Source organism: Podarcis pityusensis (genome assembly GCF_964106645.2).
Source record: "Podarcis pityusensis genome assembly, chromosome: Z".
Lineage (NCBI taxonomy): Eukaryota > Metazoa > Chordata > Lepidosauria > Squamata > Lacertidae > Podarcis > Podarcis pityusensis.
This window is the reverse complement of record NC_138044.1, coordinates 48610297-48637477: the sequence shown is the minus strand read 5'-3', so window position 1 is coordinate 48637477 and position 27181 is coordinate 48610297. Positions and strand designations below refer to the sequence as shown.

Here is a 27181-nt window from a genome sequence, read left to right as displayed (position 1 = left end):
TCTGTATTTCTGTAGTGTGTGTTCTATGTATTTCACACGCATGTTTTGAACCTGTGTTCACTGTTTGGTCCAAGCTACTTGTTTAGTATTTCTTAAGGTTGATCCCTCTCTGAACTATCCATGGTTTTGACTAACCCCTGAAAAATTCTCACGTTTCAGAAATGGCTTTAAATAGATGTGGTCTCCCTGACTCAAAGCAAGAAATGAATGTTCACAAGAATTCCGTAAAGATGTTAATATACAAATTGATATATGAATTGGAATTATTCAGTGCAGGTACAAAAAGGATTAGTTTAAAATTCTCTTGCATCTTTGGGCAGTTAAAGTAATTTCTGAAACTTATTTGGAGGCCAATGTTTTTATCTGCATATTGACAAGTCTTCAGATAACTTCTCAGTAAGAATGGCAGTTGTGCTTCAGACATGTTATGAAACTGCCCTATATAAGGGGGTGCCAACTTGCATGGTTTTCCGCTTGGGCATTAATGGTTACACAGGTTATGGAGAGCTTTCTTCCTCCTAAAGCCCCATGGTCTACCTTCCAACAGTAAATAAAATTTCTTTAGACACCTCCTAAGTACACAAAGGGGACGCGGGTGGCGCTGTGGGTTAAACCACAGAGCCTAGGACTTGCCGATCAGAAGGTCGGCGGTTCGAATCCCTGTGACGGGGTGAGCTCCCGTTGCTCAGTCCCTGCTCCTGCCAACCTAGCAGTTCAAAAGCACGTCAAAGTGCAAGTAGATAAATAGGTACCACTCCGGCGGGAAGGTAAATGGCGTTTCCGTGCGCCGCTCTGGTTCGCCAGAAGCGGCTTAGTCATGCTGGCCACATGACCCGGAAGCTGTACGCCGGCTCCCTCGGCCAATAAAGTGAGATGAGCGCCGCAACCCCAGAGTTGGACATGACTGGACCTAATGGTCAGGGGTCCCTTTACCTTTACAAGTACACAAAGGGTGTATTTTTGTTAAAGAAAGGTTGCCAGAGCTTGATGCAGTTACAGCTTTTAATGTCTTGGCAGTGATTCAGTAATTTTAGACTCTGGACTTAATGGTTTTACGAGGTTCTTCCCCAGCATTTTAGATGGCAGTATGTAATCTCTTACTTCAGGATTGGTAAGCCAACTGTGCTGTGTTTGAGGGCTCTCCTGCTCATTCTGCTGAGCATGGTCCTGGACTTGTACCCCACGAATCCTACTCTGCCAGCACCACCACAGCCGGCAGCAAAACCTAGTGTGAAATTTAAAAAAAAAGAGTCATGACACATTTGAACACTTAACATTTGTCTAGCAGGAATCTGATCCAGTTCTCATTTTAGATCCTCCCACAAGTCTCTGGCTTGACATGCCATTCATGTGGCAGAATGAAAAGCAGGCTTTGGATTAAGGTTGCTTTCTTCTGCTCTGCATTTTAGATCTCTGGTTGAAGAGGAAGACCCTCACATGAAAGTATCCATTGGGAGCAGCGATATGGGTGTGTCTGCCCATCTACAATCATCAAAGGCAGGAACCACAAGATTTTTCACCAGCAACACTCATAGTTCTGTAGTACTCCAGGTAAGTTGACACCATGATCTGAACAGCCATATCATCCTTTTGAGAGTTCTTTTTATTTCACGGGTGCTTCTCTGACAAGTTCTCATTGAGGTTGAATGCCTTATCTCTCTGTTGGTGTGCTTTGCCAGTGCCATTGCAGCCATTTGTAATTAAGTACAGTCATACCTTGGGTTGAAATTGCTTCAGGTTGAGCGCTTTTGGGTTGTGCTCTGCGGTGACCCGGAAATAACGGAACACATTACTTCAGGGTTTCACCGCTCACACACGCACAGACAGTCAAAACGATGTCACGCGCATGCGCGGAAGCGGCCAATCGCGACCCATGCACGTGCAGACGCGGGTTGCGTTCGCTTCAGGATGCGAACGGGGCTCTGGAACGGATCCCGTTCGTATCCAGAAGTACCACTGTACATAGTTGTGTGTTTGTTGCATTTATGTAACCCTAATAAAAATTATTATTATTATTATACCCAAGGTGATACTTAAAAGTAGTAAAAACAAACAAATGGTATTAAATACGAAAGAAGTGAGTTCCTCACCAACCCATGGTCTGCTTGGGAGCTTGAAGGTATGTGCTCCTAACCAGGGCTTCTCCTCTTCTGCCTTCCTACAGGGCATACAAATCTTAAGTAGCCGCATGGAAGCAGGGAGGTGCCAACTCCTGCCCCAACGGTTCTCTCAGACTAGTGGTGGTCTCTACAGTAGCTTCTCCTCTTCTGCCTTCCTTAGGGCACATGGGTACCTGTTACTTGCTAGCTTCTGAAATTTCTTCTCTCCCTCTTCTGCCAATTAAACATTCTGATCAGATTAGCAGCAGCAACAGGAAACCTGACCTTTTGCTAGAATTAAAGGAGACAACAGTGTGTGTTTGACATTGTGCGAGCAGAGAGAGCCATTTGCCCAAGAATCACACATGGATGCCTTCCAGGGAATCTGCCAGGGGAAGCGGTCTCTCAGTGTTAATATTTCGCTCCTACTACCTTTTTGTTCCCTTGGCTCAGAGCATGTTTCGACGGGCAGTTCAATTTCATTATCCATCAGTGCACTGTGCTGGAGTCCAGACACATCCTGTGACCATGGTTCTAGTAACCATCTGCTGCTGTTACTGTGTGGTCTTTGACTTGCATTTCAAATAACTGTGAAATGAGGCTAAATCCCACACCTTGGATAGGTCGCATTGCTCTCTCATTGATTAATGGAGGAAGAGAGTTAGTATTGGGATAGAAATAAGCCTGTCTTCTGGGAACTTGCTCCAGCTGAATGTTCGCATTGTGCTCTGCTGATTTTTGTATTAGAAATGGAATGTTGCAGGTATAGCCAAAAGCTTTTGTGAGGCATGTGTGGTTCTCAGACAGCCTAAAACAGAATGAAAATAATTTATTTATTTTATTGAATTGGTATACCGCTGTTCATCCGAAGATTGTATTTGCTTGTATTTGTAAAAATACAAATGAGAATGCAGAATACATAATAAAACAAAAAACAAAACAACAAGCCCTCCTACCACAAGAATCCCTTAATGTGCATGCATACTAGATTGGGGCTGAATAAGACTCTTCCTCCTACCTTTCTCCACTCCTCACATAGAGGCCCTAGAGGAAATGGTGATGGTTTGGGGCAGTTCAAGGAAGTAAGTTGCAGAAGGAGCTCCTTGTGTGTAGGAGAAATTGGCAGGTATGGGGGAGAGAAAGAGAATGGAATAGCAGTGCCAGCATCTATCATTTATATAGCACTTTTGTTGTTGTTTAGTCATTTAGTCGTATCAGACTCTTCGTGACCCCATGGACCAGAACACGCCAGGCACTCCTGTCTTCCACTGCCTCCCGCAGTTTTGAGCACTTTAGAGCGCTCAAAATACTTCACGTGCATCTCTCAGTAATTGTTAATGGCAGCCTAGTGGGTGGGTTTGCATTATTATTTCCCTCATATTGAAGATAGGTAAGATGAGGCTAAGAGAGAATGGCCTGCTTAAGTCTTTTCTAGTGAGTTCATGGTGAAAGTGGGTTTTAGACCAGGGGTTTTCTGTTCATAGCTTGGATTTGTAACACACATACCACCAGAGCTAGAAGATGTCTCTCTTGTCCAACCTTGGATTATCATAAGTTGTGGACCTGTAGAGTGGACTTGGAAAGTGCTGTTGGGCTCACATTCTGCTAGGGACCAAAATAAGTCTTCCTAATTATATGAAGAAATTGAGTTTGTGCCCTGTGTAAGAATGTCTGCATTCTGGCAACTTGTTCCAACCTGAATCCTTTTCTTAGCGGACAAACAATTCTGCAGCATCTTCAATTTTACTTTGCAACTAGCGAAACCATTCCCCCACCCTAGTCTCCTTCAAATCAACAGCTTTTGAGTGATTATTTTGGTTATACTGAGTAAAAGCTAATTCTAAGGGACTGAGTACCAGGGACATTCCTTTGGGTTGCAGTGATTATCAAATAGTGTGAGGCAAGAGAGACTTCTGGAGGAAATATAGCTAACTAGTGATTGATTGGCAGAAATAATTATGTGGTGATTGGTGATAGCCAAGACATAAATCTTGGTTGTCATGCCTTCTCTTTCGAGAGAGGAAAACAAGGGATTAAGTTCACATTTACTGAAGAAAGCTGTTCGTCACAGTGGAGACAAGAGGTTTTTGGATGTGGGGAATGTCTTAGAGCATGGGTAGACAAACTAAGGTCCGGGGGCCGAATCCGTCCCAATCGCCTTCTAAATCTGGCCCGTGGACGGTCCAGGAATTAGCATGTTTTTACATGAGTAGAATGTGTCCTTTTATTTAAAATGCATCTCTGGGTTATTTGTGGGGCATAGGAATTCGTTCATTTCCCCCCCAAAATATAGTCCGGCCCCCCACAAGGTCTGAGGGACAGTGGACCGGCCCCCTGCTGAAAAAGTTTGCTGGCTCCTGTCTTAGAGTGAGGAACTGCCAGACACCACATAATAGCCCTCAAGGCTAGCCCTCAGGGCATCAGGTCAGCGAAACCTCACTTTCAACTACTTCTGAGATTGGGATGAATTACCCAAATTGTAATCTGTCTGCCAGTTAATTTTCACCTGGAACATGAATTGAATGTTGGCATTAGAAGAGACATTAATTAACATTAACAAACAGACTGAAAAAATAATACAAAAAGTATATCTATTTGAGATTAAGAAAGTTAACAAACGGATAAGGTTGCTCTGCTGGTTAAGAATCGTTACTTTATATTACTTTTAACTCTCTGTCATTTCTGTGGGGTGCTGGTGGCAGACGACAAACTACATTCCTGAGCATGGGAAAGCACTTTTCTCTTAAAGAGAGAAGCTTTTCAAGGCCCAGACTGTTAAGGTGGAAACTAACAGAACCCAATACGGCAAAGATTGTTGGTGTGATTTGGCAATTATTGAATGAGCAACTGAAAGAGCTCAGAGCTGACCTGGGAGAGGAGAGGATGGAGGAGGACTGGAAGAAATTCAAGATTTATCTACAAAAATATTGTAATTTGAGTGAATGTTAAGCAGGATGCTAGATCATAAATAATTGAGCACCACTAAATTAGATGATTCAGGATGATAAGTGAGATTGAGAAAACACAAACTTTTTCGAGAATTACAAGATTATAAATAAATAGATGGGACATAAGAATGCAAACAAGATGATAAATTGCTGGTAAAAATTTATAACGATGAAAGTGGGAGCGGGAGATGTGAGGGAGTCCAAAGAAGATGTGAAATTATGTCAAGACATATGCTACATTGTTTATTATATCTATTTGTATTTTAAACCCTAATAAATATTTATAAAAAAAAAAAATGAAAGAGCTCAGAGCTGAGATGCATAAAATGGTGAATGGAAATGGATCAGAGAAAGATCAGACCAAAAAAAACACTGCAACTTCGGAAAAAATACTGATTAAGATCTGCTGGGACATGAGAATGGAATGGTAGTAGATGATGGAATGGAGAAGACCTCCACACAGTTGCCTGGAGGAGTGAAACAGGCAAAAGACAGAGTTGTGATGCTGGGGCGCAGAATGAAACCATGGACAGAAACATTAAGAAACATCCTGATATGGCAGAGATAGAGCTGAGAGAGAAAGGATCCTGTGTGCAAGTTGGAGTGAATTCAGAGGAAAATGGCATCCGGCGATCCTTATGGAAGAAGAGTGGAAGAAGCAGAAATGGAAGGAACTTTATTTCCAAATTAGGGTGGGAAATCATGGCCAGCAGGAAATGGGATTGGAAGATATGGAACTGGGTACTATTTAATGAATATACAACAAGTAAATAACTATGGATTATTATTCTAATAATGGATAATAGAATTTATTGGAGATATAACTGTTATATGGGGCTGGTGGAAGGCTGTTCTTGACATTTAGCGATAGTAACAATTGAAGAGCTCCTTTTGGACTTTTTGTGTGGAAAGGAAAATGAATGGACTTGAGATGCCTGGGGTTGAAGATTGGGAAAAGGCCACCTAGCAGATTGAGGAACAGCTGGATATTATCCTGGAATACAGCTGGATATCATCCTATGTGTGCGCACGCGCAGACACACACATTTGACAGACTGAGAACTGGAAGTTCTATTTATTTCTTTATCTGTTCCCTCTCTCTCTCTCTCTCTCTCTCTCTCTCTCTCTCTCTCTCTCTCATGAGCTTTATTTCTTGTGCTTTCTTTTTCTCCTATCCACCTTACATTTGCTTATGCTTGGCTTTCCTTTTTGAGGTCCTCTACTCTGGGTATTGCACAGGAAGGTAATGGATAGAAGGTGAAAGACCCTGTGTGAGAGTCAGGGAAGGGAAGGTCTCCCAGGGTGGGAGGCTGGGAGAAGAAAGGAAACCGTCTAGGTGAGAACTGGGGAGGGTTCATCCCCTTTTCATGTGAGACAGGGGTAAGGATCTACCCCAATAGAGGACTTTGTATTTTTCTTTCTCTTTTTTGTTGATTTTATAAATATTTAGATTAAAAAAAATAAAATAGATTAAAGTAAAAAAGAAAATAGTGTGGGACTTATTTGAACCATTGTGGAGTGGTTTTTCTATTTTGCAGCCCAGAGAGCTCGTTCTTGCAGCTGGGTGGAGCTGTTGATGCCATATTTTCTCTTGTAGGGTTTTGACCAGCTGCGAATAGAAGGTTTGCTTTGTGATGTGACACTTGTGCCAGGCGATGGTGACGAAGTGTTTCCTGTTCATAGGGCAATGATGGCATCTGCTAGTGATTACTTCAAGGCCATGTTCACAGGTACAGTGGATAGCAGTGATAAGGTGCATTCTGCATTTAAAAAAAAGTTCTGCCCCGTAAGAGTGTGTTTGGCATGAATTATTCTTGTGGTGTGTGTTTATCCTGTCCAGCTAATGGTTATGTGTGAAGTGGCTTTGTCTCTGGAACAAGAAATTTTATAGGGGAAGTTCTTTCAAGCTTTAACTATATCTTATCTAAATTTTGTTCTCAGGTGGGATGAAAGAACAAGACTTAATGTGCATTAAGCTCCATGGCGTGAACAAAATAGGTTTAAAGAAGATCATTGATTTTATTTATACTGCAAAACTTTCTCTCAACATGGACAATCTTCAGGATACTCTAGAAGCTGCCAGCTTTTTACAGATATTGCCTGTGTTGGACTTCTGTAAAGTTTTTCTTATATCTGGGGTAAGATATCTTAGGTTATTGCTCGGTTTGCCTCTTTTTTATTTTCTCTGTTAAAATCACAGTAAGTTTGTCAGCCTGAAAGATTGATACAGTTGGGACCAACGCAGGAAATTCAGTAGTTCTGTAGCACCCCTGATATGTGACCTTGATTTAAAAACTTATAGCAAATGAGAGTTCACCACCTTTCAAGCTCTTGAGGAACAAAAACTTATAACCTGCCCCTTAAATTAAAGCACAATTCCATCAGGTAATGATTTGCCTTTCATAGAGAGATGGATGAGAGCAGGTTTTCCATGAGTATCGTGTGAAACGTATTGATGCCCAGTAATTTGCCTCATGTTTTTATCATTCAGGATTCCAACCCTTGGGGCTTTGCTGTATTGTTGGGCTGGCTGAATGTTTAAGGCATTTGTCAGGATTTCAGCTGAGAGAGATCTGAAAGTCCAGGTTGTGAAATGTCCTCTTGTGCCAAGACAGGCATTTTCTATGTCTGGAACAGCTGGGGTTTGTCACACTGAGAGGTGCTATGCAGGTTTTGTGTCTCCTGTTGTTTGGGTGAGAGCATTTTGCACTTACGTAAGGTCCGTTATCTCTGATTTAGTTGCACATGGGCCTAGAGTCCTCATTACTATTAAATGAGTTGTGCTTAAAAAGCCAGTGACTTCTGTGCCATTTTGCATATTGCTTGCAAAGTGCTGGGAGATGGTGTGTGTGTGGAATGACATTGACTTAATGTACAACTATTAAAAAATGGCACTCATGGATTTTTAAGACATGCGTCTTAGAATCAATGTGAGAGAAAGCAGGCTGTTTCAAATGGCCCCAAAGCTGTATAAGGAGAAAAAGGATTGTGAAGCACTTTTCGTGCTGAGGGTTATATGGTCTTCTGTTAAGAGTTATGTAATCCTAGATCCTGCATTGTATCCAGTGCTAGTTCTACTCAGAGTAGACTTACTCAATCTAATGGACACAACTAACTTAGGTTACCTATACTAACTGAGTGGAACTTAATGTGTTTAAGTCCTCAAATTTCCCATTAGAGGTCAGTCACTTAGGATTCCAATTCTGAAGGCAGTCTGAAATCTCAGATGAAGAAAACGAAATATAAATTCTGGTCGCCTGGACAGTGGGGTCCAGAGGACAGCCAAGAGGTAAAGAACAAACCACACATTTTATCCCTGGGTTTAGCAGTGAGGATACAGGATTATCTGTGCGTTGGTTACGCTTGCAAGCCCATTAACTGCTGGCATCTCTTCCTTTTTCAATTTCTTTCTCAAAATTTCCCAACTGCAGCTCTGTTTATATGGGACTGCTGTCATTAGTTATCCTATCTCTCTAGCTTTTCATTTTAGCTGCAGTTGTTGTATCTGACGCTCTTTGCCACCCTTCCCTGTGCATCTAAGCTCTGCAGCAGAGAGGATTCTGCCACGTTACAGGAAAAACTATATTCAATTTTCCTTTCCCCCTCTTTGCTAGTTCTTCAGTAATAACAGAATGAAGGCCCTAAAGTTGCAAAAGGTTGCAGCCCCCCACAAACAGTATTTGGACCCATGGGTGGGGGAGTTCTGTGATCACCCTCTCTCTGGCCTTCTAGGTTTCTTGGCAATAGGGATGGGAGGACGTTGCTTCTCTCCTTGGACTCAAAGCACATGCTGGAGTTTTCACCCATTTTTCACCTTTGCTGGCTAGCCTGCCTGCATCTGTAGAAATCTCCAGGAGAGCAAATGCTTTGTGTCCTCTGGCTGGCAGACTTGACAGTAGTAGTAGCAGTAGTAGTAGTAGTAGTAGTAAAGCTTTGGGAAGAAGAGTAAGGGGTGCAGAGACATGGGTGGAGGACGTAGGATGCAGCAACCTGTAGCAGAGCAAAGAGTGCAGAGATGCCTATGGGTAGAAGTAGCCTGGGGTGCAGAAAAGAGAGCTCTGTGTTTGAAGAGAAGAGATGCTCAGAAGGAGAGCTAACAAAGATGGAGGCACAGCTGTGCATAGTGTTCAGTGGGGTGCAGAGAGAGGGGAAAGTTAATGGAGAATAAGTTAAACAGGAGGAGTTAACATGCCACACTTAGTGGCTTAGTGCCCACCTGAGTGACTCAGAATGGCTTTCAGTGATTTGGGTGGTGCCCTCCTGTCCTTTGCTGGGTTTTTGTTTGGGGTGTTGTGATTGGTTCTAGCAGTGCTGAACTGCTCCATCATCCTCTCATGGAATAATTACTTATCCGTTCAGCTCATGTTTTTCTGTATAAAGCAGTGGTGTGAAACATCATTTCACCAGCTCTTGGGATGTTAAAATCCCTTTAAAAACAATTGTCCTCCAAACAGCCAATCATGAAAGGTTGCTCATCCTCTTCTTAGTTTTAAAAGCAGGCTGCTGAGGTTGAGTGCCTTCCCCCAGCCCCACATGCAGCCACCTAGTGTGTGTTGTTGAATTCTGCAAATATAATTTTGCCCGAAGTGCTGGACATGAACTGGATTCTGAGATGTTGGTTATATTCATGTCCAGCATTCTAATGCCTTGCTTGGCGTTCTTGTTAAAACTTTAAAGTGTACTCTGATAATTTGATGGTATTTCTCAAGCTGCACTATATTATTGCTGTTTCGCCTTCCGTCCAGTGCATAGTTAGACTATTACAGCTGCATAAGTAATTACTTGTAATAAAGTTGTATGGAAATTGAAGACTTCTTAAGCATGCATGTTTCAGATTTTTGCTCAGTCTCAAGAGCTTCCTAGAAGAAACATGAGGCCATGTAGCAAGCTAATCTAATAAGATAATTCAAATAATTAAGGAGAACCCAATCAGTTATACTCTTCTGTTCTGTGGGCCTTGTGAGCAATGGCCAATAGTAATTTGGTAATTTACTGGGAATCTGTCAGTTGGGAATGAGAAAGCTAATAGCATGCTGTAATGCAGGAATACAGTGGTAGCTCGGCTTACATACGCCTCAGGTTACATACGCTTCAGGTTACAGACTCCACTAACCCAGAAATAGTGCTTCAGGTTAAGAACTTTGCTTCAGGATGAGAACAGAAATTGTGCTCCGGCAGCACGGTGGCAGCAGGAGGCCCCATTAGCTAAAGTGGTGATTCAGGTTAAGAACAGTTTCAGGTTAGGTACGGACCTCCAGAACGAATTAAGTACTTAACCCGAGGTACCACTGTATAGTTGAATAAAATCCACCATAACATACTTCCTTGGGCTCAGAGAAGTGGTTCCTAAAGCATATTGGATTTTAAGAAAACAACAAAATTAAATCTCTTGCACTCAAGAGAGTTGCAACTCATAAAAGCGGGGGCTGGAGGGAGAAAAAATTGGAGGAGAGCCAGTTCTTCAGCGCAAGTAAAAAGTGCCAGTTATAGGTTTTAGAGGGGTAGCTGAGCCATCAGTCCCAGAACCAGAAGGACCCCTGATCCCAACAGCTGAAGAGCTGCCAGGTAGGGTGGCTTCCTGCAGCAGGAAGGAGTAAGTGTGAGGTGTGAGCTGTGGAGGATGTGTGGCCTTTAATGACTTGCTTTATTTATAAAACTGTTTATAGCTCACCCTCTCATATAAAACATCAAGGCAGTGTATAGCAAAAGTACAAAAGAACTTAAATGCATTAAAAATTTTTTACAAAGCAATAAGAAATGACTGGCTCATCTTGAAGGCTCTTAAGACTGTCATGGCTGCAGCCCCAGGAACCAAATGCAGGACTTTGTCCTGGGAGGGCAGAAGAGGAATCACAGAACTGTAGAGTTGGAAGGGACCCTGAGGGTCATCTATTTCTACCCCGTTCAATACAGAAATCCTGCCCACATCTGTCCCTGGCTGGGCTTGAACCACTAACCTTCTCATTCAGCCAGACATGCTGACCCATTGTGCCACAAGGTGCTCCTGACAGAGGAAGATCTTTGGTTCAACCCCTGGCATCTCCAGGTACAGCAAGAAAAGACTTGTTTCTGAAACCCCGGAGAGCTGCTGTTAGTGTAGACAGCAGTGAATTGGATGGGCTAATGGTGTGGCTTGGCATAAGGCAACCTCCCATCTTCCCACAATAATGTCTATTTATACTTTATGTGGACAGTCTCTTTGCACATCTCTCCACAGTCTAGCTAGGTCCACACTTGCACACACCAATCCAAAGAAATGTACAGTTTGTGTAAAACACACTGAGTGTGGTGGTATGTCTACATTAGCAACCCTTGTGTTACTGTAATGTGCAGGTGAACATAAAGCCAGAGATTAAAATGGAGGAAGTGACTTTTCTCTTCCTATCATAGGTTTCCTTAGAGAACTGTGTCGAAGTGGGGCGGATTGCCAACACGTACAACCTCACAGAAGTGGATAAATATGTGAACAACTTCATCCTCAAGAACTTCCCAGCACTGTTAAGTACTGGTGAGTTTGTGAAACTCCCCTTTGAGCGCCTTGCCTTTGTCCTTTCAAGTAATAGCCTTAAGCATTGCACGGAGCTGGAGCTTTTCAAGGCTGCCTGCCGCTGGCTGCGGTACGAGGAGCCACGGATGGAATGCGCAGCAAAACTCATGAAAAACATCCGGTTCCCTCTGATGACTCCGCAGGATCTTATCAACTACGTCCAAACTGTGGATTTCATGAGGACTGACAACACTTGCGTCAATTTGCTCTTGGAAGCCAGCAATTACCAAATGATGCCCTACATGCAGCCAGTGATGCAGTCGGAAAGGACGGCCATCCGTTCGGACAGCACTCACCTGGTCACGCTAGGCGGAGTGCTCCGGCAGCAGCTGGTTGTCAGCAAGGAGCTGCGGATGTACGATGAAAAAGCACACGAGTGGAGGTCTCTGGCACCTATGGACGCTCCCCGCTACCAGCATGGCATCGCTGTTATTGGGAACTTTCTCTATGTTGTTGGCGGACAGAGCAATTATGACACGAAAGGAAAGACAGCGGTTGACACAGTGTTTAGGTTTGACCCTCGGTATAATAAGTGGATGCAGGTGGCTTCTTTGAACGAAAAGAGAACCTTCTTCCACCTAAGTGCCCTCAAAGGACATCTGTATGCTGTTGGTGGTCGAAACGCAGCTGGTGAGTTAGGTAAGTCTTCACCTTGGTCCAAAAAATCCCCCTTTCCTGACTTGTACAGCAATAATTATTTACTGTTGTATGCAAATAAGAACTAATTCGTTATTTATTTATTTATTTATTTACTTACTTACTTACTTTCTGTATTTGTATCCCACTCTTTTTCTCCAAGCAGCTTAAGATGGCAAACATGGTTGTCCCATTCCTTATTTTGCCCCCCCCCCAACAATAACCCTGTGAGCTAGGTTAGGTTGAGAAGCAGTGACTGGTACAAGATCGCCCAATGAGTTTCATGGCTCAGTGGGAGATTTGAACTCCAGTCTCCCTGGTCCAAGTCTGGCCCTCTACCAGTATACCACACTGGCACCTTGTTTTTATTTTTTAATGTTTTTGGTTGTAATGTGTTAAGAAGTGTGTATCAGGAGATTATTATTGAATTACCAAATCCACCATGCCAAAATATAACCCATGTGTTCACCTCTACATTCGCCATCTGATTTGTAAGGACAATGAGGTGACATTGTGAAATTCTGCTTGTGGAATTGTGTTGGTTTCTGTGAGACAGTGGAAGTAATTGTGCAAATTGCACAATCCTGTGGCTGTCTACCCAGAAGTGAGTCCTAGTGAGTTCAGTGGCCCTTACTCCCAGATGTATGAGTAAAAGATTGTAGCCCAAGATTCCTGTTTCTGCTCACTTGGCATCTCCTTGATAAGTGCAGAATGCAGACAGCTATGTATATAATGAAATTGTGCAGGTGAAACCACCCACGTATTCTATATCACTTGATGATGTTCCTCATTTAATTTATTCTTACTTGATATGTCCTGACACGGAGTTCTTGTCGTAAACAGTTACCTTGGATGTTCTATGGATTGCCAAGTAACCGCACCGATTTTCTGTAAGGAGCCAGATCCATTTGTATGAAAATCAGTGTTTGGCTGACTGCGCTTTTGATTTTGTGGCTGAAATGCTCCCCCTTCTCATTTAATTGCATCACAAGTTATTTTTCACTTTTATTGCTGCTTTCATATATATTTGCTGCAAAAGGGTGGAGAATTGGCATGATCTTTCTCTTGCTGTCATAAAAGAAATAAGCAGAAGGGACAGGGGTACATTTTCATTACATTACATGGCAGGAGAACAATGGATTTGGAGTTCACTTTTTTGGTGCAAAAGCATAGCAAGCAAACACATGTGGGACTGACCTCGACCTACAAGAGTGCAACTTTGAACTAATCCTATTTTATCACTTTTCATTAGTGAAAGATAATATGCTCATTGTCAGTGCTGACCTTTGGGGTTTTCACAGCTTCGAAGTCTTGAGTCCTCTTTCCAACAGAAGCTGTTCAGATGGACCCCACTTTGGATGGGAGAAGCCTTCCCCAGTTGGATACCCTCCAGATATTTTGGACTACAATTAGCATAAGAATATAAGAAGAGCCCTGCTGGATCAGGCCTGTGGTCCATCTAGTCTAGCATCCTGTTCTCACAGTGGCCAACCAGATGCTCATGGGGAACCAGCAAATAGGATTCAAGCAGAAGAAAACTTTCTTTTCTTATGGTTTCCATAAGCTGGTATTCAGAAGTATTAATACCTCCATATACAGAGGCCGAGCCGAGCCACCATGACTAATAGCCAGTTATTGCCATCTGCCCTGGCCATGCTGACTGGTGCTGTTGAGAGTTGTAGTCCATAACATCTGGAGGGCACCAAGCTGTAGAAAGCTGGTTTTGAACACATTCTTGGAAAATAAATATATTTGGGTTCAGCCACGAGTATAATCTAGGATGGTTAGATGATTTGAGGGCTATGTTGTCACTTGAGGAGTGAGTCCCCTGACTATGGGCATGCCTTGTCCAGCTAAACTAAGCCGGGGGGTTTCAGGCAAGATGTGTTAAGGGCAGCAGGTGTGTGTATCTGGAGTCCCAGGAACACTGCAGAACATTCGTCTGTGCTGGTCGGTTGCAACATAGCTGGAACTAGTTTATTTATATATCATGTTTTCCAGAGATACCTTTGTGCTCAGAATGGTTTGCAGAAAATAATCAGTCTAGATAAAAAAAGTCATAATAAATAAAAGGTATAATCTCACTATAGTGAATTGCAGCTCTTTATTGCGTAGCCAAAGGCCATCACTAGTCATACATAGAATAACGCCGTGGAAAGTGGAAAACCTCTCAAAATATGATTACAACAAGCTAACTGCATTGTCTGCTGTAATATTCGACGCACATCCAATATTTTTAGCTCTGTAACACACAATTCAACCCTTAACAAATCATTTTAAATATAGCAAATCTCAGTGAGCATAAATAGGTTAGTTAACAATATCCAGTCCTCTTGCATCCCAAAGCTGGTAGCCTTAGTGCCTAGTAGCTCCCCTCATAAACTTTTATACCTGGACCCAAACAGCCTGAAAACATTTTTGAAGGCCCCTAAGGCTGAAGAACTGGGATGCAGGTGGCGCTGTGGGTTAAACCACAGAGCCTAGGACTTGCTGATCAGAAGGTCGGTGGTTCGAATCCCTGCGACGGGGTGAGCTCCCGTTGCTTGGTCCCTGCTCCTGCCAACCTAGCAGTTCGAAAGCACGTCAAAGCGCAAGTAGATAAATAGGTACCGCTCCGGCGGGAAGGTAAACGGCGTTTCCGTGCGCTGCTCTGGTTCGCCAGAAGCGGCTTAGTCATGCTGGCCACATGACCCGGAAGCTGTACGCCAGCTCCCTCGGCCAATAAAGTGAGATGAGCGCCGCAACCCCAGAGTTGGTCACGACTGTACCTAATGGTCAGGGGTCCCTTTACCTTTAAGGTTGAAGAGTGTGGCAAAGCTTGTAGAAACAACCAGCCTCTGATAGTGAGTGCATGGTGTTTCTCTCTTCAACAGGGTGATCAAAGAACTGGTTCATACACTTGCCACCTTTATGACATGGAAGAACAGACCTAGGTTTTTGTCTTAGACCATGCACAGATGATGGTTCTGCATTGTGGCCCAATATCTGCAGTTATTTACACACACACACACACACACACACACGATGATAGTGGGAAGATTATGTGAACTGGGTTGATACATGCATGGGATTTGCGTGCAGAGTCCCTTTATTACATGCTGAGATTTGTACATAGTGGGTGGGAGGATAGTGCCAGCTCCCTCATATTAAAAAGGAATTGCCAGCTTGGTAAGGGTGTGAATTGGGGCAGTTAAATCTACTGACTCCCTAAAAGACTAACTAACTGCAGAATAGGTTTTTGTGCACATGCTTATATGTAAAGCAGCTTAGTGATACATGCAGTATACACATGTTCAGAATGTTACTGTGGGAATGTTACAAAGTGACCTTAAAAGTTAAAGAATGTGTCTTAGCAAACGGGAATTGTGTAAAATTGACTTGCTCATCGCTGTCAAAAGGCACCTTACCACTAGTGCAATTGTTATTAGTTTTAATGGATAAACCACCCTTAGTTCTTATTCAAATGAAGAACTAAGTGTCGTCATGTTGTGAAAACGGCAGTCTTATGCAGCCTTAAAGGATAACATGATGCTGTAAGTATAGTCCACGAAAGTTTATGCCATAATTTTCTCAGCTACCCCTCTGCAAATGTGTTGTCAACTTCAATTTTGCATTTTGTCTGTCCACTAAAGGTGTTTTGCAGAAGCATGGTGACCTGATGAATGCACATACACTAGGTTCTGTGTGTTACTTCTATATTTTAGGAGTCTCCCAGTCAAGAAAGTGATCAAATTTTCACTAGCTGTTGATCACTAGCTCACTTACTTTCCTATATGATTTTGTGCTTTTACATTTTTTCTTGTTCTATTATAATTCACACTGCTTTCTTGTGCTAGCTGAAAAGTGATACATAATCCCTTAAATAAATAAATAAATAAATAAATAAATAAATAGATAGATAGATGTTTCAAGTTGGAGGGTAAGGTTTTCCCAAAGCCTGTATGAAGAGACTGTGTTCTTTAGGCTGTAGATCACTAACCTCTGCAGAGACCCCATGGTCTCTGCACTAGGTGTTCTGATTGCATTTCTTCTGAGCAGCTATCATAGTTGGAGCCATCCCTCGGTATCGGTATGGTATTGTCAGTCTGCTCTTTTTCTTTTTGGAAGGTGGCTTAGCGCCAAGAGTTCCTGTGATAAATCCTTTGGCTGTGTATTCCTATCTGAGGGCTTAGAGCAGATTTGTATTGTAAGCATTGGCTGCACATGGTGGGTTGTGTGAAGTCACAGAAAATGGGGATGGGTGGTAAGTGGGTTTCCTGCGCAAGGGGTGTGTGTGTTTAAAACAGTCCTTGCAGAGCTACACCATCTGTGTCCTTGCAGAAAATGCATCAGCTGTGTGAACTGATCTAGGGTTTGGGTTGGAATGGAGTTGAAATTATTGTGGTCTGGTAGACCTGTGAGCACCAGATGTGGAGACGTATTCCAAGTGACTAGCAACTATTTTACCTTTTGAAAACGAAGTGGGACCGATAGAGAGAATGAGATATTTCGGATAAATGTAATCTTAGCTCCCTGGTATTTTTCCAGGGCACTGTCAGTGCAGGTTGCCCTCCTCCAAATTGTTCATTAAGTGTAGATATCAAATTGCTATAATATAGAGAGTCGACACACAAAGATTATAATGCTTGTGTATTCTACAAAAGGAGAGAGAACCAAAGGAGGCACAAAATGAGCCATCTTGAAATCCTTAAAAAATGAAAACCAAACCAGGACCACTAATTGCTCCACTGCTACCTATTAACAGAGGGAAGCCAGAGGAGGCTTGCTGGGTTTGGTTTTTGAACATCAAAATCTATTTGGCATTCACAGTTGTGAAATAGAAATGATCTCTGGCCAAGGGTGCTAAAAATGTGATCCAGCAGGGAGGGGGATATGAAAAATAAAGTTTTTATGTCCAAGCTAGAGTCTGAGAATAGGTCTTTGCTTAAAAGGAAAAGTGGGAATTTCTGTTTGAATATATTATCTGCCTTTACACATGGCTCCTAGCAAAATATCATATTTTGTCTTATTTTTCCAGATAGCCTAGCTGAAACAAAGCTTTTAGCAGGCACTTAAAACTGTGGAAGAAAAGTGCCTCCGTAATATTAATAATTAAGCACTAAAAATATGTTTCTCACAGACGTGGAGCAAACATGTGTTCTGTGGAGCATTCTATGATGCAAGCCACATAACGTGAAGTTGTTGTCCTTCGGATGACAGTGCACATTCCCTTCTTTGCTCCTCTTGCAGGTTTGGTGAAGTGCATGTGTGAGTCTATATTCCTCTATGTCTCCCTCCATAGAAATTTGTGAGGGGAGGAGTCACAGTGAATGACTGTGGATGATGCTTCAAATTAGCTGTAGAATATGGTTTGGATTGTATCGTTTTAAATTACAGGTATGTGGTTGAAAGGCCACGACCTTTTTTTTCTTTTTAAAGAAATTCTCAGCATTTAGAATAGTAGCATATAAGGAAAAAGGCTTGTCTAGAACCTTGTCTGCACTTTTTCTGAGTGCAGGATTTATTTATTTTTTTGTTTTACCAGTGGGTAGCATCTGACACCATAGAATTCTGATGCTTTCTGCTATGATATCCCATGAGACATATTTATATTTGAATGCCCTAGCCCTCACAGTGGTGTATGCAAAGGCCAATGTGATTGCACGTGACTTGCTTTTGAAGTTTTGATTTTTGCCCTCTGTTAAGCGGGTACAACTGTGTTGAAGCTAAGGAGGTCACACACTAGGCGTGTGTTCATTAGTCAGAAGCAAACATAAAAGGAAGGTTTCTGTATGTCTGCATTCATGTCAGTAGCAGAAAGAATTAGAAGTATAAAATAATGGTGGTTCTGAAAGGCCGTGAGTGATTGCATTTCCCATATTGAAATACCATTCAGCAGTTTGAAGTAGAAACACCAAATCACAGGGTCACTTAATGCGCCTTGTTGTGCGGAGGGCTGAGTCGTTCTTCCCTGAGCAAGACAAAATGGCTGGTGCTGAAGAACTGCTTCATAGCTATCTAGCACCTGCGTAACCATCTGCCTTGTTCTGTACAGGATGTTCCTTATTGCTAAAAGAAAACAAACAACAACAAAAAACACCCTACTCTGTTAAAGCCTCATATTAGATCTCTTCGTTTTCTCCTCCCCCCACTAAAAACCTGGACGAGATTGTGCTTCTGGTAAAGCTACTGGTAATTTTTTTTGTCAGCTGCTAATTGGAATTATTTTTTGAGCATATTTTTGCAAAATTGTGGTGCCTATTTGTGCTTTCCGCCTCCTCTTCCCAGATCCTCAGTATGTAATGTAATGTACCTCCGTTATCCTCTGATGAAAGGTGATATAGAAATTTAATAAATAACGACAACAACAACAATAATAAAATGCATTATCTAGATTAAAAACTCAAGAATACAATCAATTTCAGTACCAAGACCCAAACCCAGCCTAAAAGGAAGGCTGATACTGGCTGCCAGCAATAGATAATTTAGCACATGAAAAGAGTTGACAGATATTAATGTTTAATATCAGAAGGCCTGGAATAATAGAAAGGTCTGCTTCTGGAGCTAAAAAGACACTGAAGTAGGTGTTAGGGGAACACCTCTTAAAAATGCGTCACATGTAATATTTTATTTAAAGTGCTTACATGCTATCTTTCAAGGCAAAGCCCTAGCAAGATGCCTTACAAAAGATAATTAGATGCTTATACATAGCAGGAACCTTGTGTTTCCAAACATTGTTATGGTACAGTCCAACTGCAATGGTTCTTGCCTAAGCCCCCAGTGACCTTCCTTTTAGTCATCCACTTGTGATCCGTACTGTTGACAACCAGCATTATTCCCCCTCCCCCAATACCTCCCCCCTGCTCTGGTTCCACCTCCCACCTGGGTTGGTCTGATGCATAGGTCTGTGAAACATTTGTTCCAATGATAATAATTTCAGGATTTGAACAGCACTCCCCTTCCAGGTATGATTAGAGTTTAGACTGCCTTCATGCTAGATCTAAGTAGAGTGGAGGGTAATCTGGGGGGAAAGAAAGGGAGAAATCATAACCCAATGGGTTTTGTTTTGCTTTTAAAATGTCTCACTCTGCTCATTTGTTGTTGCTTCTACATAGCCACAGTGGAGTGCTACAACCCAAGGATGAACGAATGGAGCTACGTAGCAAAAATGAACGAGCCTCACTATGGCCATGCCGGAACAGTGTATGGGGGGCTGATGTATATTTCAGGTAAGCCTTCCTATTTCTTCTTCTCCTTCTTCTCCTTCTTCTTCTTCTTCTTCTTCTTCTTCTTCTTCTTCTTCTTCTTCTTCTAAATTTGTATACTGCCCATCATCCAACGATCTCAGAGTGGTTCACAGCATAAAAATACAAGGTAAAACACATAATAAAAACAAGAACAAAAGAAACCAATAATCCCTCCCTCCCACAAAACATTTTAAAGCATACAGGATGTAAATCAGCCAAAGGCTTTGTTGAAAAGCAGTGTTTTTGCCTGTCATGTAATGGTGCATAATGAAAGTGCCAGGCAAGATTCCATGGGGAGAACACTCCACAAATGGCCTGTTATTGTGCTGGTACCCTCTGGACCTCTCATGGAGAAAGCACACAAAGAAGGGCCTCCAACGATGATCCCAGCAATAAATTGGGGGGAGGCGGTCTTTGGGATATTGTGGTCCTGAGCCATTTAAGGCTTTATAGGTTAAAACCAGCACTATGAATTGGACCCAGAACCTAATTGGCAGCCAGTCCAGTCAAGCCAGGGTCAGTGTAATATGCTCAAATGGCCTTGACCCAGTGAGCAACAAGACTGCTGAATTCTGCACCAGCAGAGGTTTCCAAACTCTTCAGAGGCAGCCCTACGTATAACATGTTGCAGTAATCTAACCTAGAGCTTACCGGAGCATAGACAACAGTTGTTAGGCTATCCCTGTCCTGATAGGGGCGTAGCTGGGACACCAGCTGAAACTGATGGAAGGCACTCTGCTGAGGCCAGCTGAACCTGAAGCAACAGTAATGGATCCAGGAGTGCCCCTGAGCTATGTGCCTGCTCCTTCAGAGGGAGTGTAACCCCATCAGGAGCAGGCTACCTCCCACTAACAGTGCCTCAGTCTTATCTAAATTGAACTTCAATTTGTTGGCACTCTTCCAGTCCATTACTAAGACGAGACAACGGTCCAGCACACCCACTGCCTCACCTGCAGATGTAAAGGAGAAATAGAGTTTTGTGTCATCAGCATATTGCTGACAATGTACAGTGGTACCTCGGGTTACATACGCTTCAGGTTACATACACTTCAGGTTACAGACTCCGCTAACCCAGAAATCGTGCTTCAGGTTAAGAACTTTGATTCAGGATGAGAACAGAAATCGTGCTCTGGCAGCAGCGGGAGGCCCCATTAGCTAAAGTGGTGCTTCAGGTTAAGAACAGTTTCAGGTTAAGAACGGACCTCCAGAACGAATTAAGTACGTAACCCGAGGTACCACTGTACTCCAAAACTCTGGAGTACTCTGGACATCTCTTGAGATTCATCTGCTACAACAGCAGAGTTAATATACTGGTGGATGAAGCAGATCTTACTCCAAGCCAACCTAGCATTCGGCAACAGCATCCACAGACCCATGGTCTGGCAACCATAATTCCCCAGGTTGGAGGAGGGGCTAGCACATGGCACAGTCACCAACAGCCTGTGCCCTGTGCCCCTTACCTGGCCTGCCCCGCCTCCCACACCTTCCCTCCCCCTGCCCTGAATCATGGCAAGGAGAGCCTCCCCTGCTCTTCCCAACTCTTCTCTTTGCAAGCACATCCTATGCCTCAACAAAAAACCCAAATTAAGAAACCCACAAGTTAAAAACCGTTTAAAAACATTTTATTATAAAACTTATTACTTCTGAGTGAGATTGCTCCCCACTACTCCCATAGTTTTTAAAAAATGTAATTCCAGTAACCTGTATCAAGATCGTTTGCTCTTTCCAAGCAGTGGTTTCTAATGCCCCACACAAATCCTAATTTCCTTCAAAACTGTTCCAAACAGGACATGCTATGACATCTTCAGATTTCATTTTAGATACAGTTATCTCAGCTGGCAGGTGATTATTTTCTGAAACAACCTCCTTAATAACTTATTTGTGTTTCTTCTTCTTAAACCTTCAAAAAAGGGTTTATTAGGAAATCACAAACTCAGCCACCATGCTGTCTCTAATCCTACAGGTGTCTCTATTGTAAGAACTGACTCATTTTGACTGGGATAAGTTGTACCTCAGGGAGGCCTAGCAAATCCAATGCATGTTAAGATAAATACTGCATCTTTGGGATAAACATCAAGAACTTTGAAGTCTAGCCAGCGTATGTAAATCATTGCATTCTTCAAACACGTCATCAGAGGGAGAGAGCAACCTACAGAGTCTGTTTTGCCTGATTCACATCAAAACGCTGTGATTTTAAAAACCTATTTTAGTTGGCAGCAGTGCAGCAGTTAGCTTATTCTCTCAGTGTTATCAATTCTCTGAACAATTGTCTCCCCCAGAGAGGGCTGGAAGCCAGAGGAGCATATGCCTCCCGTCTGCCACATGCACCTGTGTCAGAGTGGAATGCCTAGGGTGGGGGCCCCAAATCCTTTCAGCTGCCTTGTTCTTGGATCAGTTTTTCCATGAAAGAAATGTCTCCCTCCCATAGCAGGCTGCAATCATGAGTACTGTACTGCTTCCAAGCGGGGTCGAGTTGATGGCACACGTACTTTGCATTCAGAAAGCCCTTGCTTCAGTCCTTGGCATCTCAAAGCTAAAAGACATGGGTGGCAGGTGCAGCGAGACCCCCCTTCCCAGCCTTAGACCCTGGAGGGCAGCTGCCAATCAACTCTGGGCTGATCCTATAGAAGTCTGTGTTGTTTCAAATGAGTTTGTATCTACCTCTGGTTCTAGCAACCTACTCTGGCTGTGGGTGTTTTTGGACAGAATTAGGAATCCTACTCTTTTGTTTTTAGCAGCATCTTCTACAGAGAATGCCATAACAGCATAAAATGTGCCACAGAACCCTTTATAACTATGGTGGCGAATGGTGCTCACAGCACTCAAGGTCTATGCAAAGCCCTTTTCATCTGGCATAAAATATTAATTTCACATATATGCTCCTAGGGTCAGAACTGGCAGTGTCTGACCATAAATGAGAGCTTGGGGTCATAGTGGATAGCGTGATGGAGATGTCAACCAGGTGTGTGGCAGCTGTTAAAAAGGCAGATTCCATGTTAGGGAAAAGAACTGAAGAGAAAACTACCAATATCGTAATGATATAATACAAATCGATTGTGCGACCACATTTGGAATACTGTGTATGGTTCTGGTGGCCTCACCTCAAAAAGGATATTGTGGAGTTGGAAAAGGGCAACAGCATGATAAAGGGAATGAAGTAACACCCATATGAGGAAAGGTTGCTGCATTTTGGGGAAGGAGGAAAAGTGAGTAAGACGTAACATAATAAGTTTGTAAAATAATGCACAGTATGGACAGAGAAAAGTTTTTCTCCCTCTCACTTGACACCTAGAACTCATGGGCATCCAACTTGGATGGCTTTAAAAGAGGATTGTACCAAATTCATGAAGGGTGAAGTTGTCAGTGGCTGCTAGCCAGGATGGCCATGCGCTGCCTACGTGGTTGGAGACAGCATTGCTTCTGAATACCAGTTTCTGGAAACCACAGGAGGAGGAAGTGCTGTTGTACTCAAATCCTGCTTCTTGGTTTCCCACAGGAATCTGGGTGACCACCGTTAGAACAAGATGATGGGCTAGACAGGCCACTGGCATCATCCAGTATCATCTTATGTTTTTAGTCTTGCACTTCATTGTAGGGAGTTGACAACAGGTTGACAGAGGCATGTTTTTAGCACTTGTGCCATCTTCAAGTGTGTCTGCATTATTTTTTGTGTGTGTTTTGATAGGTAGTTATTTAATGCATTTATTGCTATTTGCGTATTTATTAGAAACTTTTATATGTAGCCCTTCATCCTGTTTGTATTTTAGAGTGGTGTACAACCAGTTTATATCACAGTACAAATAAGCAGTAATAAAAGTAGACAAACAAAACTTAAGATATACTGAAAGCTCAAAATGACTGGGTGAATGAAAATAGTTTTGCCTTAATGCTGGAAAAATTGCAGTGTGTTTAAAGCTGCTTACAATGTTGATGTATAATAGATCATCAAATACTTTTTTGTGTACAAAACAAACTAATCACCAAAGTGTTAGGAGCAGAACCCAGCAAACAATTTTTTTAAAAGGAAAGAACCTATTCAAGGATGAAATGGTAAACATTTTTAAAGCACGCAGAAATAAATACAGTTGGCATCCATTTCATGGGGGGTTCTGTTCCTGGCCCCTCTTTGCATCAGCAAAGCATACATAAACGCATCCCTGCCCTGTTCTGCTGTTTTAGTGATGTGTTTAATGACATTTTGGTCACTTCCGGGTTCAGTGATGTGCGCATATGCGCGATCACACATCATTCAGTCGTGCATTTATCGGTCATTGCCTGTAAGTAAAACTCTGGCAAATTCCTGAAGATTAAAGTAGAAGGGGCCCAGCAGATCTCCATGAGGAGGACATTCCAAATCACTGCCTTTAGTGTCCATATGTCTGATCTCACCTATTCAAACATGCCCCTCCATGGTCCTGAATGGGGTAACTGTGCCCCTGAAGGACCAGATGCGCAGCCTGGGAGTCATTCTGGACTCACAGCTGCCCATGGAGGCGCATGTCAATTCTGTGTCCAGGGCAGCTGTCTACCAGCTCCATCTGGTATGCAGGATGAGACCCTACCTGCTCGCAGACTGTCTTGCCAGAGTGGTGCATGCTCTAGTTATCTCTCGCTTGGACTACTGCAGTGCGCTCTATGTGGGGGTACTTTTGAAGGTTTCTCAGAAACTACAACTAATCCAGAATGCGGCAGCTAGACTAGTGACTGGGAGTGGCCGTCGAGACCATATAACACCGGTTCTGAAAGATCTGCATTGGCTCCTAGTACGTTTCCAAGCACAATTCAAAGTGTTGGTGTTGACCTTTAAAGCCCTAAACGGCCCTGGCCCAGTAGACCTGAAGGAGCGTCTCCACCCCCATCCTTCTGCCCAGACACTGAGATTGAGCACTGAGGGCCTTCTGGTGGTTCCCTCCCTGCGAGAAGTGAGGTTACAGGGAACCAGGCAGAGGGCCTTCTCGGTATTGGTGCCTGCCCTGTGGAACGCCCCCCTACCAGATGTCAAAGAGAAAAACAACTATCTGACTTTTAGAAGACATCTGAAGGCAGCCCTGTTTAGGGAAGTTTTTAATGTTTAATGCTGTATTGTGTTTTTAATATTTGGTTGGAAGCCGCCCAGAGTGGCTGGGGAAACCCAGCCAGATGGGCGGGGTATTATTTATTTATTTATTTATTTATTTTCCCCTGAAAGACTGGGAATAGCTGCTACCAGTCAGTGTGGACAATACTGAGCAAGATGGACCAGTTGTCTGACTCTGTAAGGCAGCTTTCTGTTCTTCTAACTGTTGATCTCACTAGCATTCCTCTTACATGAGGTGTTTGCTTTTTCTCCCCTGTCCTAGGAGGCATCACCCATGACACTTTCCAGAAGGAACTAATGTGCTTTGACCCTGACACAGACAAATGGATTCAGAAGGCTCCGATGACCACAGTTAGGGGCCTTCACTGCATGTGTACTGTCGGTGACAAGCTTTACGTCATTGGTGGAAACCATTTTAGAGGAACCAGTGATTACGATGATGTTCTAAGCTGTGAATATTACTCGCCAAGCCTAGACCAGTGGACACCAATCGCTGCTATGCTGCGCGGTCAGAGTGATGTCGGGGTGGCTGTGTTCGAAAATAAAATATACGTTGTGGGAGGATATTCGTGGAATAACCGTTGTATGGTGGAAATAGTCCAGAAGTATGACCCAGAAAAGGATGAGTGGCACAAAGTCTTTGACCTCCCAGAATCCCTTGGGGGCATCCGTGCTTGCACTCTGACAGTCTTCCCTCCCGAGGAGAACACAGGCTCACCGTCCAGAGAATCGCCCCTTTCGGCCCCTTGAGACGTGGCATCGCTGGACTTACCATGTTGTCGCTCCAATACCACTGCACTGCATCAGGGATTCGCCTGTTTGTCTTCAATAGTATCTTACAAGGCTTACCCTGAAGCAGCTGGCACAGTAACACAGTTGGGGGTGGGATGTAACAAGAAGATGGGCGTCACTTGTGGGGTTTGGTCTAGAAAGTTTTATCGAGTGGACAGCCAAGTGCCAAGCAAAGTGAGGTTTTATTGTTTCATTTTGTTTTTTGAGCCAAACGCTTAAAAAATGAGGTATTGTCTTAGGAAAAGAAAAACCTTTGCATCAGGCGCATAGATGTTCTGTACTGGGTGCACGGGTCACATAGATCAAGAAGCCGTGTAAGTTGAGCCAGTGGGGGGCGGGGTGTGTGCAATGAATGGGGAACCTTGTTTGCTAAGCCCTGTTGCTGGAGGACCATCTTTCCTCGCTGCACCTCTGGAGAGAGGGGGAGCCCCTGATGCACACAACTTTTAGCAGCTATCTGGCCTCAGCTACCTCCCTCTTCTAATGGAGTATTTCAGACCTGTTTACTGACCTGACACTGGAGGTGCTTTTCAGAGGATATGGCAGACAAGAGAAACACAGCCTTTTTGAGACCATTAATAGATATACAATAAGCAGACCCTGAATCTATAAACCAGGGTTGTTGTTTTTCTAAATAACATATTAAGGGGTTTTCTTTTTCTTTTCGTTTCTGAACCTCCACATGCAAAGTGAAATGTGCTGGAGATTTGTAATTGTGTTTTTACTTTCTGTTCTCTTCCTCCTTTCCTTTCCTCTGCCCCGAAATAAAAGCTCTGATTCATCATGGGAGCCTGAGCAATTCATACATTGGAGGGAGGGGGTTTGGTTCAATTGCGCAACCCAGTGGGGTGCCTGTACTAGATTTTGGGGTAAACAAGGGCTAGAATCTCTTAATTTGAAGCCACTAAAATTTTGAGCAAATGGTTCCCCACTTTCCCCTCCTCCTCCCTCCTCCCTCCACAACCCCCATCCAAATACCTTTTTGTTGGTTAAGAGAACTTGCTTCTTACACCTCTGTATAAAATCTCAGTTAATATACGGTTGTTTAGCACAAAATGCAGCTTTTACAGAGAGCTGCTTTTGCTCAGAGAATTCAGACTACCCTGTTTCTTTTGTTCAATAAAATCTTTAACGGCAATTAGTTGGGTGGTTTTTTAATTTTTAATTGTTTTAAAGGGCTCATTAACCTTCTCTCCCTTCTCCCACTTCCCTGTTGCCAGGAAACGTCTGTATGTATCTTTGTGTGTGGGTAGCACAACCTGCTGGGAAGCCAGTTTTGTAAGAGCTTCCAAATTTTGGGGGGGAGAGCAATGCTTGACCTACTTTTCCAGCAGCTCCCCTGGGAAGCCCAGGCTGAACCCATTGTGAATTCTGTGTCTGCAAGGGGGTGGGGTGGGCACTGGGGCTGAAAAGTTATTCGCAGAAAGCCGGTTTGGCTGAGCTTAATAAACCACCCCACAAGGTGGAGCAGAATTTCTGGGGCATGCTTGGAAGAGGTTTGTCAGCTGTGGCTTTGAGACACACACAGGGCTCTCAAGTGGAAAGGCTAGAGTTCAGTGGCGGGGGGCACCTCCAGGTTGTGGGCTAGGAGGGAGCCCCGTCTGCAACACTGGAGAGCCACTGCCAGCCAGTGCAGTCAAAACAGCTAGATGGATCCTGTTGGAAGGGACCCCAAGGGTCATCTCTCCCAACCCTCTACAATACAGGTATAACGCCTAAAACATCCATGACAGGTGGCCATCCAACCTCTGCTTTAAAACCTCCAAAGAAGAAGAGTCCTCCACCTTTCCATCCCACAGTCGAACAGCTCTTAAAGTTCTTTCTGATGTTTAGTTGGAATCTCCCTCCTTGTAACT

The 27181-nt window shown here is 43.3% G+C and overlaps 1 protein-coding gene across 8 annotated transcripts in view; it reads left to right on the top strand.

The window, feature by feature from the left end:
• The window catches only part of LOC308468272 (kelch-like protein 13), an 83219-nt gene extending 56756 nt beyond the window's left edge, over positions 1–26463 (top strand). For 7 of the 8 annotated variants that reach the window (XM_080990350.1, XM_080990345.1, XM_080990347.1 and 4 more), the window contains 6 exons: positions 1410–1551; positions 6645–6777; positions 6989–7185; positions 11438–12233; positions 19325–19438; positions 24796–26463. In XM_080990350.1, coding sequence (XP_080846476.1) covers positions 1410–1551; positions 6645–6777; positions 6989–7185; positions 11438–12233; positions 19325–19438; positions 24796–25283 — 1870 coding nt within the window. In that variant the 3' untranslated portion in view covers positions 25284–26463. The remainder of the gene's footprint in view (positions 1–1409; positions 1552–6644; positions 6778–6988; positions 7186–11437; positions 12234–19324; positions 19439–24795) is intronic. The other variant, XM_080990349.1, reaches the window with a different exon arrangement.
• The last annotated feature ends 718 nt before the right edge of the window (positions 26464–27181 follow it).